The 15,396-nt window shown below is 46.4% G+C and overlaps 1 protein-coding gene across 1 annotated transcript in view; it reads right to left on the bottom strand.

Moving 5' to 3' along the window:
* Nucleotides 1-14,966, bottom strand: part of RUFY1 (RUN and FYVE domain containing 1) — a 59,607-nt gene extending 44,641 nt beyond the window's left edge. The window contains exons 1-4 of the mRNA XM_081827298.1: nucleotides 14,679-14,966; nucleotides 5,657-5,830; nucleotides 4,149-4,266; nucleotides 568-669 (exon numbers count right to left, since the gene is read on the bottom strand). Coding sequence (XP_081683424.1) covers nucleotides 568-669; nucleotides 4,149-4,266; nucleotides 5,657-5,830; nucleotides 14,679-14,952 — 668 coding nt within the window. The 5' untranslated portion in view covers nucleotides 14,953-14,966. The remainder of the gene's footprint in view (nucleotides 1-567; nucleotides 670-4,148; nucleotides 4,267-5,656; nucleotides 5,831-14,678) is intronic.
* Nucleotides 14,967-15,396: the final 430 nt, after the last annotated feature.

The following is a 15,396-nucleotide window of genomic DNA, read 5'->3' on the forward strand; positions in this document are numbered from 1 at the left end:
CAGTCAGACAAATTAACTCGAGAGATTCTTCCCTTATAAATTCCCATGTTCTAGAGAAAATTCCTTTTGTGAGGATTATTTTTGCTTATATGTAAGTATCAAAAATGAACGAGTCATAAATTTCAGGGACAGCTAGTTAGTCATTACTGATGCTAAGAAATATAAAATTTTACAAGATGGATATGGAATCCTAAAATAGCCAATATAGGTATGTTCTCTTATAAAAAGCAAGTTTTTATACTTTAAAATTGTCCACTGCATCTAGTTTTAAAGTCATTTTTTCCTGTTATCAAGAAATCTAATAAGTACTATTTTGTTGAAGCTTAATCGAGTAGGTTGTCAGTTAATCTTAGGTATTTTTGAAGAATTATCTTTGAAAGGACTTTTCAAAATGAACAGCAATATGAATCTTCATTCATAATGACTTTCAGATACCTGTGCTCGAAAAATGAAATACTCTTTAAAGCTGTGTACATCGCACACTCTTGTTTTAATTCCAAACCATCTCCAGAACGATGTTCGAAGTATTTTAGGAGCAAAAGACAGCAAAGATAGGAGGTAAAATACCTTAAGAGATGTTTATTGTCTATGAGCACTTTCAGATAATCTGCCAGTTTCTTTTGCATGAGTGCAAGATACAGCCAGGCTCTGCCTCTTCCCACAGCCGTCCTGGAATTCAGACAACCAAACTGTTAAGGCATAACACCAAAAACCCCCAAGCCCCCAATTTAGCTAAAGAGATACACATCTTCCTGCACGTACGTGCATGCGAACACAGGGAACACCGTAAGAACAGCAGCTATGGAGCTTGGGTGGGAAGGCCCAGAAAACCACTCTCTGCAAACCTTTGGGTACTGTTTGAATTTTGTATCGCAGACATGTATTTTTGGTTTGTTTGTTTTGACAAGAGAAAAAAACTCTTAGGGATGCCTGGGTGGCTTAGTCAGTGAAAGCATCTGCCTTCGCTCAGGTCATAATCCCAGGGTCCTGGGATCAAGTCCCGCATCGGGCTCCTTGCTCTGCTTCTCTCTCTCCCTCTCCCTCTGTGTGTGCTCTCTCTCTCTCTAGCTCTCACTCTCTCTCAAATAAAATCTTTTAAAACAAACAAACAAACAAACAAACCTCCTAAGCCACAAAAAAATCTGATTTCTGGAACAAATACAATTAGATAAAACTTTGCATATATTCATAAAATTTCACAGGGGCCAGGAAATATCAGGTTAGGTTTGTATAGTGGATAAACATTTCTTCAAAAGATTAATGTACCTCATGAATAGATCTATTATATATCTAATATGTCTATGTATCTCTATTTCTATTAATATATCCAACACGTTTTGAGGCATTAGCTCACAGGTGCAATTTTATTTTTAACTGTCGCAAAACACACAGAACATAAAATTTACCTTTTTACATGTACACTTCGTTAGCGTTTAGTACATTCGTGCTGTTGTGGAACCAATCTCAAAGAGGCAATTTTGAAAAGGCCTGCTCTAAACATCAGAAGAAAACAGAAAGCCTCCCAACTGTAGACGTAACGCTGCTTGAGGAGAAAGATTCTGTTCTAGGCAGAGTGACGGCATTTGTGATCTCTAAGAAAGTAGTCGAGCCGCTCCTGTCATCAGTACCTACACCAAAGGGAGCTGTGGGGGCTGAGCGCTTCCAGGAGCCAGGCCCGTAGGGGTTAATCCAACCCATCAGTACAAAAGGCTTTGAAATACCCCCTCCCCTAAATAAATGAGGTTAAATCAGAGCACAAAGGAAAGGAAATAAAGTAGAAAAAAAAAAAAGATACTGAATACTGGCATGATGTGGCAAAGGGACACAGACATGTGTGGCCTGTCAGGCACATAAACCCGCACTACACTTCCAGGCAGTGATTTGATCGGGTTATCAAAGCTCTAGGTCTAATAATATGTGGTAAGGAAATAATTTAGGATGCACATAAAAACGTATGTGTGGGGATGGTCTGCCGCACTCTTCGGATAATGAAAAACTGAAGACAAGCACAAAGTCCAAAGGGGAGTTTTTTTTCTGAATGCTCTGTGGCCATTGCAAAAATGATGTTGTGGGGACACTTGGGTGGCTCAGTCGGTTAAGTGTCTGCCTTCAGCTCAGGTCATGATCTCAGGGTCCTGGGATGGAGTCCTGCATTGGGCTCCCTGCTCAGTGGGGAGTCTGCTTCTCCCGCTCCCTCTGCCTTCCCCCCTCCCCCGCAACTGGTGCTCTCTCTCAAATAAATAAAAATCTTAAAACAACAACAACAAACAAGCGAACAAAAAAACCCACCAGCGACTTGAAAACAATGAAAAATTTTGGGTGACAGGGTCGTACTGCAAAAGGTATTTTCATTTCAATTAGAGAAACTAAACTCGAGACTCCTCAGGATACAAAATGCATCCTGCAAAAGTTTCAAACTACCCTTCCACCCCCCAGAACAGTAGTCATAAACTTCTAAAATAATGTCAAAATTTTAGAATTTTTATAACAATTTAATGAAATAGTAAAAAAAAAAAAAAAAAGTCCTCTCCCACACGGCCCCCGGTGAGGCTACTCCTGGAGGCATCAAGAGAAGGGAACTATTGTGTCTTTCCTTTTCAGGAGACAGGGGAGGATTTCGACAGGCCAAGCCTGTCACTTGTTCACAGCCACAGAGTAAGAAGAGAAGGAGGTGGTGGGTTTAGCGGACAGTGAGCTCTTTGTTAGCACAAGACTTCAAAACTGCCTCCCGTGCATAACTGGAAACAGAGGTCTGAGTGTTGGAGGAGGGACAGCCCCGGTCTGCTCCAATCTAACGCACTGGCACTGGGCCTCTGTCTCGCGGCTTCCCTCATGAGGGAGTGAGCTGGTTGGAAGGGATGGGCAGCAGGACCACAAAAGGAACTGCTGAAACAAAGCAGACGTGGGAAGCTCCTGAGAGCTCACCAAATACGTATTTGAAAGTTGTCACGATGCAAAAGGCTTTCACCTTCTGTGGGACAGGCCCAAGGGCTGAACTAGCGACAGGGACCGAGGCTTCAATTTCATCTTGAGAAGACCGCACAGGGCTCCATAGCAATGGATGTGGTGGGACTTAGAGGGTTCTAGAATCCCTTAGGTCTGTGTTCCCTTCCTGGCTGCACCACTCACTTGCTGAGGGCCCTCGGGCAGGTTACTTAGCTGCTCTGTCTCGGCTTACTTATCATGCGGGGATCCCAACGGCTTTCCTGGAGGCTTTGTTGTGGGGAATTAAATGAGATCCTGAAATGTCCTTAGCACAATGCCGGGCACACAGCAGGCCCTTGGTAAATGCTGGCGATTATTATCTGAAAATGGAACAGGCTGGCTCCCCAGGAGAAGTGTGTGAGGCTGGACAGTGGTGTCCCCCTGTGGGAGAGGCAGGGTGCTTTTTTGCATGGGCCCAAGGCTCTCTAGGTCCCCTTCTAAATGCAGATTTCATGATGACGCCTTGTTTGTATTCTTTTTTTAAAATATTTTTATTGTTATGTTAATCACCATATATTACATCATTAGTTTTTGATGCCTTGTTTGTATTCTGTCCAGTTTTTTTATTTTGAGCCAATGCACGGGGATCCCAAGGGGCCAACCCAGACATGGTAAATGATATGTCTCACCTTTTCACAAATGTCCCGTGTCCTAGAATCTAAAATCTGGCCTGAGCTATATTATTCTGAAAACTGCCCAGATGCATCCAAAGCACGGATTCCAGGAGCATAACGATGACCCCTTTTACTCTTGTAACTGCTCCTCAGGTAACAACATCTTTTCTCTCTCTCTCTTTTTAAAGTAATCTCTATGCCCAACATGGGGCCGGAACTCACGACCTGAGATCAAGAGTCAAGTGCTCTACCGACTGAGCCAGCCAGGTCCCCACAACACCTTTTCAAACTACATGACCTCATGTGACCTACAGGAATCGCTATCCCCATCTTAAAGATAAGGAAACTGAGGCTCAGGGAGGGGCAAATCTTGCTCAAGATTTTGAGGATAATGAGCAGCAGAGCTGAGACTAAAGTTCAAGTGGAGTGTGGCTCATGTTACGATTTGTTCTAAATTAGAAAAAGTTTATCAGCAAGGAATTGAGAAATGGGTAAATACGAGGGAGTTTTTTTCAAACATTAAATCAGTGTTAGCTACTTCTCACTCACTTTAATTCTGGCAGATTTCTGACACTAGTGGCTATATCTGATGCTTCTGGACAAAGTTTCTCCACCAGCTCCAAAGGACCAAAGAAAGATTTATTTTGGCCAATAAAACTCTTCTTAACTAAAAGGGAAAACAAAAGTGTTATTCATAAGAACAGGTTGCAAAATGTCCTCAGGCGCCCACAGTCTCTCTCCCAAAAGCCAAATGGACAATGCACAGCTCTACTGCTTAATCCTGAATTAGTCTTGGGGACTCAGAGATGTCAGGTAACAAATGAGCTCTCCCTTCCTCTGGTGACAGGGTTTCTGTGATACCCCGACTATGCTCTTACTCCAACTATTTATTGCCCATGAAATAAAACGTGTGTGTGTGTGTGTCTGTGTGTGTATATATATGTGTGTGTGTGTGTATGTATATATGTACGTACTTATATATACATGGCTTGTAAAAAGCCTTCCCCTTTCTCCCTCCTACCTGATGCCAGCATCAATGTCAGATTTCAAATCATCACCACCATCCCTCATCTGATTGCTGCCAATAACATTCTAATGGGTCTCCCTGCTCCTAATACAGCTACCTCCTCACCCCCCCCGCCCCCACAACCTCTTCACACACATGGAAGTTCTTTTAAAAATGTTAAGTCAGGTAATGTTTTCCCCCTTGCTTAAAATCCTCCAGATACACCTACAATACAAACAGATGACCTGTAAAGGCCTACCTGATCCAGCCTTCCCCCGCCCCCCCAATCCATTTCCCTGACTTCATCTCCTCCCACTTTACCTCTGAGCCCACTGGCATCTTCCTCAAACCAAGCCTGGTCTCACCCAGGACTTCTGCCCACCTGCTTCTTCCCCCACTAAGGAATGCTCTTGCCTCAAATCTCGGCACAGCTAACTTTTTCTCCTTTAGGTCTCAGCTCACAGTTCACCTCTCCAGCAAGACCTCCCCTCTCATCTAGCTGAAACCCTTAATGCTTCCTTGAATTTGGAGCATCTGTAATTAAGTTTGTTTCTGCATTTATTGTCTGTCTGGTCCCTAGAACTGTGCTGTCCGCTAGAGTCACTGGTTACATGTGCTCCTAAGCACCTGAAGTGCAGCCGGTGCAACTGAGATGTCGTATAAAATACACAGTGGGTTTTTAAGCCTTAGTAGAATGAAGAATGTAAAATAGCTCATCAATAAGGCTTTTAAATACTGATTATGTGTAAAAATCATAATATTTAGGATATACTGGGGTCAATAAAATGTGTTCTTAAAATTAATTTCACCTGTTTCTTTTTACTTTTTTTTTTTTAACGTGGCTACCAAAACACTAAAAATTGCACAAGTAGCTTGCCTGGCATTTCCCCTGGACAGTGCTGCTCTCGATGTGGGGCTGGCGTGCAGGGACCGTGTCTGTTTTGTACCCTGCTGTTATCCCAGCACCCAGAACAATGCTCAGCACTGATGAATACATGCTGGGCAGACAGCTGGCCCAAATTCCCGCCCCCGAACGCCCCCTCCAGCTCACCTTTCAGCCCGTGTTTGAGGCAGTGCTCCATCACTACAAAGAACTGCTGCAAGGGGGCATGGTCCGCATCCAGGCTGCGGCCCAGGCTCAGGGCAGACTGGAGCAAGACTTTGACGCTGAGTTTCATCATGTGCATCAAGTTGGCACGCTCCTCCATCATCTGGCACCTGGAAGCTGTTGGGGCAGAAACAGGGACAGCCTCGTTAGTGGACTGAGGGTGGTCGGGGTGAGGAGGTTGGAAGATCGGCCTGGCGGGGGGTTCCGAGCGCGGACGTGCGCCTGGACGGATAACTGGGCTTCGTAGTCAACCGGCCTCTGATCCCTGGAGGTCACGGCTGCACCTGGGCAGCCTGAACCGCCGGTCAGTCTCAGGAGACCTCTCCCAGGCGGCTCCGCGCGTTGCTAAGGCGACGGCTCTACTAAGACTCGCCGCGATTGGCCTTTCCCACAGCCAGTAATTCCATTTTCGACCAATGGAAGGGGGCAAACTCCAGGAAGCCCCGCCCCAAGCTGGAAGGCGAGCTGGGGGGAAAGTGTTCTGCCCCTAGACATTCTGATTGGACGGGCCCAGCCGGAGGCCACGCCCACGAAGCTCAAGGGCGCCATTTTGCCTTCTCCGCCAGGGTAGCCCGGCCCTCGGCCTCCCCAGATGGCTCTCTGAGCCTGTTCTTTTGTCCGACGGTGTCAATCCAAGGGCCTTTAGAAAAGTCTCTGCTCCTGAGTTCCAGACTCAAATTCTCGTTGCCCATCTTCAGTCCACAGTTAGTGGGCAGTACGAGTCTTACACTTTTTTTGTAAGGAAAACCGCTAGAATCAGAAAAAGCTCCGTTTCCATTTGCAACTCCCATTAATGCTGTCGCTTTGTTTTAAGAGTAAAAAAAGTTTGTGGGCCGTCAGTATCAGATACCCATGACAAATGTTTACCAAGTGTCCCCCTCACACCCAGGAAGCTGGCAGCCTAGAAATTAAAAATGCAGACTCCACACGATTAACCGAGTTCTGGCGGGAAAAATAAGCCCGCGCGCGCCCCTCCGAACCCCCGCCAACGTTTAGTCTGAAACATTTGCCGACCGGACCGTGGTGGTGGGGTCGTATGGTTTCAGCTGGCAGCTGTCTGATCACTACGGAGGTCAAGTAGCTTTTCACGTTTATCGTCTCCTAGGATTCTGTGAATAGCATGTTAAATCAACTTCCTTGCCGAATTGTCTATTGATCGGTATATTCTGTATAAATTAATACTGATATTAATCCTTTGTTGATAGCTGTTTGATTTCATGGTCATTAATTAATATGAACATAAAGATAGTTAAAAGAGCGCACACATGGATAGCTAAATGGAAAAGAAATGAATTATGACTGAATTTATAATAAAGGTATTAAGTAAATATTATTGAGACTTAAGACAGCCTGGGACTAAAAATTCTAAAGTCTCAGACACCCACGAAGACAGCTGCTGGCAAAGAAAAATCGGCCTAAACATTTGACCAGTGAAAAATGGGTTGATTAAATGGGTGGGGGTGGTATAATTATTTTTAAATTTCGAGAGAATCCTATATATTACATTTATAATTCGACAGCGTTAATGAGCTGGATGATTGGCAAAGAAAATAAAAGTTGTAAAGCCTCATCAAGAGGAGGGAGAAACCCCGAACAGACCAATGAACACAGAAGCAATCTGGAAAGACTGCTGAAGACCCCGGCCCAGGTCTGTGAACCCCGCTCTTCTCGGGGCAGCGCAGAGCCAGGATTCTGGCGCGGCGCCAGGCAAGCCCAGGTGTTTGCAGATCCGCTTCCAGCCCTCGAGCTGCACAGCTCTACAGGACAGCCCCATGTGAAGGGGCTTCAACCACCTCCATTTTCACCTCAGTCTGGACTTTCCTAATTGATTAAGTTCTTTCCGGCTTATGCGGGCGAGGCATCCCCCGATGGGAACCCAAACTTACAGTAAGGACTGCCCTGAACCAGCAGGACTCCGTGTGATGCGGCCTTTACTGCCCACCCGCCTGTACCCCCAACTGTCCCACGTTTTCCTTACACAAATCGAGGGTATTCTCAGCACTTGTAGACCGCCTTTGAGATGCTACTCCCGTCTCCCCAGTACTGGCCTCACTGCAATAAATTCCCTTCTTGGTTCACACCACTCATCTCTCTGCCATTGGATCCTATCAGCGGCCAGGGGCTGAACCTGCTCTGTTTGGGAGCCCGGGAGCCAGGTGCTCTTGCCCTCCTGCGGCCCGGTCATAGATTCACTCCCTATCCCACATGTTCCTCTGGATGCACCTGATGAGGGAGCAGAAGGCAAGCTGAGGACAAAGCACAAGCTGACACCCTGCATCCCCCGCCCCCCTTAAGCTATGTGTGACATTCCTCAGGCACTCCTGGCTGCCCTAAAACTAAGGAAAGGGAAAAACAAATGGTTAACTGACAAAGATCACAGTCCTGTAGGACAGGAGTCTCCATCAGTTTACAAATGTCCTAGAGATTTACAAGGCAAAAGCATCCTGTTATCAATAACCTAACTTCCAGAGACCCACAGACTCAATTTCCTGGAGCCCTAACATCACCAGCCCCTCCACAGTGATATGGGAAACAAAGGCAAAAGGGAATGTAAATAAAATTAAATTTCCTTCTATCCTGGAGCCCCACTGACAAATACTTGAGGCAGGCAGAGTGTAACACTCCTCTAGGAAACTCCCAACTGTCTTAACGCTAATGTTTTCCAGAGGGAAAAGCAACCTTAGTTTGACAATAGCAAGGCCTGCAGTATCCGGAGTCTTCTTTAGTGTATGGAAGTCCTTTTGGACACCTCCCTTTGTCCTTACCTCCCCCAACTCCCACGTATATAATCAGCCATTCCTCACAGCCCCAGTGCAGCAGCTCTTTCTGCCCACTGGTCCTATCCCTTTAAACATCACCTTTTTGCACCAAAGACGTCTCAAGAATTCTTTCCTGGCTGTTGGCTCCGGAGCTCACCAACAACGCTACTCAAAACTACATTACACCGACCTGGGGTCCAGAGAGTCCCACACACCAAGTGGAGGTGGAGCCTCCTTTGATGATTCAAGTCACCCAAAACATGAAGAGCTTCCAACCTGTCATTGCTTTATTGTACTTAGTTAAGGAAACCTGGTCTTGGGGGAGGGGGACAGTCTCTAATTCTCTGCCGGCTAGCCTGAATTCAGAAAATTAAACATTTTTTTCTCCCACAGATATATGTAATTATTCTCAGCCTGTCTCAATACTCCTTCCTAGGATGTACCATTAATTTGAGGAACATGTTCCATACATTAGATGGGCCAACACTATAGCTCCATGTTTTTGAAGAAAATGGATTTGAAGTACACATAAACTAAGTCTTTTTGTGTTGGCAAATAATGCTGTGTTGACAAAGGTATAATGAAATAAGCAACATTCAGGTGTCCCCAACTGTTCTGAGTGTTCTGGGTTAAGGTAACTATTGAAAGAACTACAGGCATAATTTTCATTTAATAAGTCTGGGTAAAGGCTTTTTTGGGGGAACCTTCCGAGGCTGAGAAATTTAATATGATTGGGTTGCATCCTTTTGCAAGTCAGGTGATTTTCATTTTTATTAAACAAAAACAAAGGAACAAAAAATAAAATTTTGACAAAAGATCAATGTGACTTGGGGCACATAACTTGGAAGGAATTCAAAAGTTTGACATTACTATAACAAAACTGTCCATTTCTATTTCCTGTTTATATGAACCAGGCTTCTCAGGGCTCGCATCTATTAAAAAACCAAAAAATGGGAATAAAATTGATGCTGAGTCCCATCATATATTTTATGAGTAAACCATGTATTTTCATTTATGGATACATGCTAATGAAAAAACCAAACCAGCCTATTAAGAGAAACAATAACAAGAAAAGTTTATAGTAATTATGTATAAAAATTATACCCTTTTGTCAACTTAGCATTTCTTATTATTTTAATGGTAATTCATTCCACAAGAAAAATATTTTATACACTTAGAGCTTTAGTCACAAAAAAAGTTTATTGAATTTTAATTTACTTTTTTTCCCTGAGATGTATGACAGGATGATAAATAAAATTTTTTAAAATAATAAATAATTTTGGGGGCACCTGGGTGGCTCAGGTGGTTAAGCGTCTGCCTTTGGCTCAGGTCATGATCCCAGGGTCCTGGGATCGAGCCCCACGTCAGGCTCCCTGCGGGAGCCTGCTTCTCCTTCTCCCACTGCCTGCTGCTCCCCCTGCTTGTACTCTAATAAAAAATCTTTAAAAAAAATAATTTTTTTAAAATAATAAAAAAATTTAAAACATATGGAAGTGGAATAGAAATTCAAGTTCAAGGAGTAAAAGGGAAAACGTACAGTTTTCAGGGGCGCCTGGTTGGCTCAGTTGGTAGAGCATGCGACTCTTGATCTTGGGGTTGGTTCGAGCCGCACGTTGGGTGTAGAGATTACTCAAAAAGAAATATCTTTAAAAAAATGGTAAAGTCTTCAAATAACTTATTTAAGATGGATGGTAGTGCTTATCAAATCACTTAGGTATTTACATGCCACTTAAAGAATGATGTAACACTTTTATTTTAAAAAGCTAATATTTGGGGCACCTGGGTGGCTCAGTCAGTTGAGCGTCTGCCTTTGCCTCAGGTCCTGATCCCAGAGTCCTGGGATCGAGCCCCGCACCGGGCTCCCTGCTCGGCGGGGAGCCTGCTTCTCCCTCTCCCACTCCCCCTGCTTGTGTTCCCTCTCTTGCTGTCTCTGTCAAATAAATAAAATCTTTAAAAAAAAAAAAAAAGCTAATATTACAGTACGCCAGAAAACATGTCAACCTTAAAAGCTGAAGATTTTTTTAGGGGGTCATGTGAGCAAAACAACATGAAGACTAGTGTTTTAGGTGATCAGAAGTGGGTGGCAGTGGCTTCTGTTGATGTAGGAAATATGTTGGGGTTCAGAGCCGACAGCCAAGAAAGAATTCCTGATCCGTTTTTGGTGCAAAAAGGAGGTTTTATTAAAGCACGGGACAGGACCCATGGGCACTGATGTCGTGAGGAGTGGCCCATTATATACTTTCAAGTTGGGAGGGGGTCAGGGATAGTGTAAGTCTCTAAGGAATTTGGAAGCAAGGTTTCCAGGACCCTGAGGGGGCTAGCTATTGTTGGGAAAAGGCCATTTATTATCATCTAATAAAACCTTAGTAATGAGACCCTTCAGATGTATATCGGTGGGCCATATGCTTGGGGGATGATTGCCAACATGTATCTTGAGGGGGGAGGTTTAGAGATAAAGAAAGTTTCCAAATGAAGTTTTATATGTTAAAGTAGATATACAGGACCCGGGGGTTGGGTTAAGATTGCCTTTTGCCTTTAGCAAAGTATCAGCATGGAGACAGCAGAGTTCCTAGAAGAATGTCACTCGGCCTGTTTCAAGGACTTGCCAATGGGCTGCAGGTAGTATGGATATTTAGTTTTTCTTTGGCCTTTGTTTCCCACATCACTATCACCGTTCCTGGGTACATGGCTGTGTTCCGCAGCCATCCCACCCATCCCTCTGCTCCATGACTCACCTGTTCCCATTCGTGCTCAATTTAGAGCTCTGGAAAATGTGAAGTGGATTTTTAAGCCATTCCATCTCTCAGGTTTACTGGCTTTGTGACTTTGGCCAAGCTATTCACATCTCTAAGCTTCATTAATAAGAGTTCAGCACAGGGCGCCTGGGTGGCTCGTTAAGCATCTGCCTTTGGCTTAGGTCATGATCCCAGGTTCCTGTGATCGAGTCCCACATCGGGCTCCTTGCTCAGCAGGGAGTCTGCTTCTCCCTCTCCTACCCACCTGTGCTCTCTCTCATCTCTCTCAAATAAATAAAATCTTAAAAAAAAAATAATAGTTCAGCACATCAGCAAAACACACAGGATGTCTCCAAGTTCTATACTTCCTGAATTGCCAAATAAATGGTCTGTTCAGGGATCTCCATCTTGACTGTTGCGCAGGGGCCAGGCTGGGACAGAAATGAGTGCTGCTATGGGAGGATGAGCTGGAGGGAACCTGGGGCCCCATGGATATCCAGGGAGCAACCCCGCTGAGCACCACCCTCTGGTGGGAAGAATGCTGGTCAACAAGGTCGGGCACCGAGTTTTCAGAAGCTGGACATCTGGATTTTTATGTAAAGCCTGCTCGCTGGCTAAAAAAAAAATTTGCTTTATTTTTTTATTTTATTTTTAAAAAATATTTTATTTATTTGTCAGAGAGAGAGAGAGCACAAGTAGGGAGAACGGCAGGCAGAGGGAGAAGCAGGCTCCATGTGGGACTTGATCCCAGGACCCTGGGATCATGACCTGAGCCAAAAGCAGACGCTTCACTGACTGAGCCACCCAGGTGTCCCAGAATTTTTTTGTTTTAATGCTTTTATACTATGCAGCATATAAAATGCAACTACCAGACACAAAGAGCTCACAGCTTGTTGTCACCTTTGGTATAGAGAGTGAGTACGCAGGATGGCGAGTGGGCTGTATGGGGTTTTTTTTGTTGCTGGGTTCTCAATTATAGAGGAGTAAGTAGATTCTTGATATATTTGAGTTTTAGTTTTGAGTAGCCCTTTGGTGTCTTGAAGGATCTTATAATACAGTACAGTGTTCCCCTCTATTGACAAGGAGGAAAACTTTTAACACTTTCCCAACTGTCAGGAATTTTCACTTAGCATCTCAAGGGCTAACTCGTGTTCAGCAACGTAACTGGGAAAATGTTACTGTGATCCATTGTGAAAGGAGCTGCACCAGCTCCTTTCTGCCTGCCGCTCCCCCTGCTTGTGCTCTCTCTCTCCCTCTCTCTGGCAGAGAGAGACAGCGAGAGAGGGAACACAAGCAGGGGGAGTGGGAGAGGGAGAAGCAGGCTCCCTGCAGAGCAGAGAGCCTGACACGGGGCTCGATCCCAGGACCCCGGGATCATGACCTGAGCGGAAGGCAGATGCCCAACGACTGAGCCACCCAGGCGCCCCAAATAAATAAAATCTTAAAAGAAAGAAAGAAAGAAAGAGAAAAGAGAGAAAGAGAAAGAAAGAATGCCCTCTTTAGTGAGCACCCGTCTGCAAGCCATTGTGCTGAGCACGTTAACTCTTCGGAACACATATGCTTGGTCACCCATCCTTTAGGAGAAGACGTTAACAAGCAAGATGTACAGCCTGCTGTGTGTCCTGTGGTTTGTGTGAAAACTGCGTGGGGAGATGAAAGTATGTATGATGGCTCTCTGAAAGATATGATAGGATTGGGGGCAGTTTCTGCCCAGGAGGACATACTCTACACTGAATGATCTTTTGTACGGTTTGATTTCTTCTCTTTTTTACCACCTGCCTTTATTACTTAAAACGACAACAACAAAACAAGACAGTTAACTATAGAGTACAGGATCACTGTGGCACGCTGTGCTAACAGGGCCCCTGTGGGACAGCATTTTAAAACAAGTATTCAGGGATGTGGGGGGCTCAGGGGGTTAAGCATCTGCCTTTGGCTCAGGTCATGGTCCCAGGGTCCTGGCTCAGGCCCGAGTCGGGCTCTCTGCTCAGCAGGGAGCCTGCTTCTCCCTCTGCCCGCCACTCCCACTGCTTGTGTTCTCTCTGTCAAATGAATAAATCTTAAAAAACAAAAAAATAACAAAGACAATAAGGATTTAAAGTGTGGGGCACCTCTGAGTACCCGGGTGGCCACAGGGATCACAGCCTGCACTGATGCACACCAGGAAGCCAGGCCTGCTATCACCTGGGGTTATTTTGAGGGTTAAATGAATTAAAGTCGGTACGGATCTAACAGTAATACCTGGCACCTAGTAAGTAAGCAAATACTTACGATTACTGATCCTGTGCTCAGTGCTACTTTGGCCACTGGCACATGGCATTTATCGGCGAACGGCTAACATTTATTATTTGCTTGCTACATGATCCCAGAGGCCTCCAGAACCCCTCATGTGCCTTGACTTTGGGGACTCACCGCCAATGGCTGGTTCGCAATCAAACACCCCCAAGTGTGTGCAAAGGCTGTGAACAGGCTTCCTCAGTACCGTCTAGTCCCACTTGCCACTGCCAGGATCTCAAAACAAGTCTGCTGGTAAACTTTTCTCTACTCGTTACTCTTTCTTAACCACCGAAATTCCCACAATTCACTCTGCTGGGTCAGCGATGACTTCTAAGCAGCAACTTTACCGGTGGGTAGGAGGGAATCAAGAAACCGCAAAAGCACAGTATGATTCTTAGCACTGCGGTCTTCCATCAACTCTGCCCCGCAACACTTTCTATGAAGACAGAACTGAATTTTTAGTTTTAACATTTAAACCTCACACGTGTGTCGTGGCTACTCTATTGGTGAGCACAGCTCTCATTATCTGGCTTTACAGGGCTTTCCAAGTCACACCCTTCTTATCATCACATTTAGTATTCCCATTATTCCCATTCTTCTAACATGCTGAAACTCTATTCCAAATAACAAGGGCTGAAGAGGACTAGGAGAGCTCACTGTGTGAATCAAAAAACCCCTACTGCACAGTCTGGGAAACGCGGTGACTTGCACGCATCACACACCGAGTTGGCCGCAGCAGGGCTCGCCTGGAACCACCGCCTCCTGACGTCCACCTCGCAGCTCGCACTCCTGGGTGCGTGGGGACAGCCGAGGTTGGCATTTGGGAGATTCGCGGCATAGAGCGGAACCGGATTCAGTTCTTGAGCACTTTCAAGCTTAATAGCGACTATCTAAGCTTGAACTCATACATTTTCTTCAAGTCCGCCACCGGGAGTCAGGATGTTGTCTGGGGCACACAATTAGAAGGGTCTGCTAGGGGAGCCGCCCAATCTCAGGCCGTCCAAACCCGCTTATTTATCTTGGCTTGCACGGCATCAAGAAAAACAGACGAGTGCTTACGCGTGCTGACAGCTTGGTTCTGCCCAACTCGTCCGACAGGCTGCGGAGCTTCGACGCCCTCGCCAGCTCGGTTCCCACCGCCCAACGGCCCCCTGTCCCGCGGGCGCGCGCGGGGCGTGCCCGGCCGCAACCTACCTGTGCGCGCCGCGCCGTCCGCGCCGCCGTCCGCGCCGCCCAGCCCCGCGGCCGCGCGCAGCGCGCTCCCGCAGCTCGCCGACAGGTTGCCCGTGGCCTTTCGCGCCAGGGTCAGGATGGGCGCCGACCAGCCCTCCGGCCCGGTCCGGGGCTTGGCCGCGCTCCGCAGTTCTCCAGGGCTAGGCAGCTGGCTCCGGTCCACGATCTCGAACTCTTCTCCCGACTCCGGTCCCGGCTCCCGCCCCGCCGGGCAGCCGTCTTCCCCGTCGGCCATTTTGGCCGCGTCACGTGGCCGCGACGGGCGGAAGACTCGGCGTGGGCGGGCGCGAGGGCGGGCGCGCGGGTGGGGGGCGGGCGCGCGGGTGGGCGGCGGGCTCGGCTCGGCGCGGGCGGGCAGAGATTTTTTTCTTCCCCGTTCGCTAAGTTCTCCTTCCTTTTCACCACCCTTCCCTCTCCTTTCTTTAACCTCGAAAAGGTTCAGCAAAGCACAATTCATAACATAAGAAGCACCCATATTCCCACCAGTTGGGAGGACTCGTCCAGAAAATTACTCTTGGGCTTGCCCCCCCTACCGGGGGTGCCCCCAGCCTAGCTTAGAACACAGCCCCCAGGGCTTCAGTTTCGTCGTGACTCTATTTCCTCTTTCTGATTTTCATTTCATGATTTACTTTTTCTACTTCGCCACTTTTCTGCAGCACTCTTCAGAACCAGACCCAGA

This window comes from Leptonychotes weddellii, chromosome 7 (assembly GCF_054177405.1).
Source record: "Leptonychotes weddellii isolate Sample4059 chromosome 7, ASM5417740v2, whole genome shotgun sequence".
NCBI classification, from domain to species: Eukaryota; Metazoa; Chordata; class Mammalia; order Carnivora; family Phocidae; genus Leptonychotes; species Leptonychotes weddellii.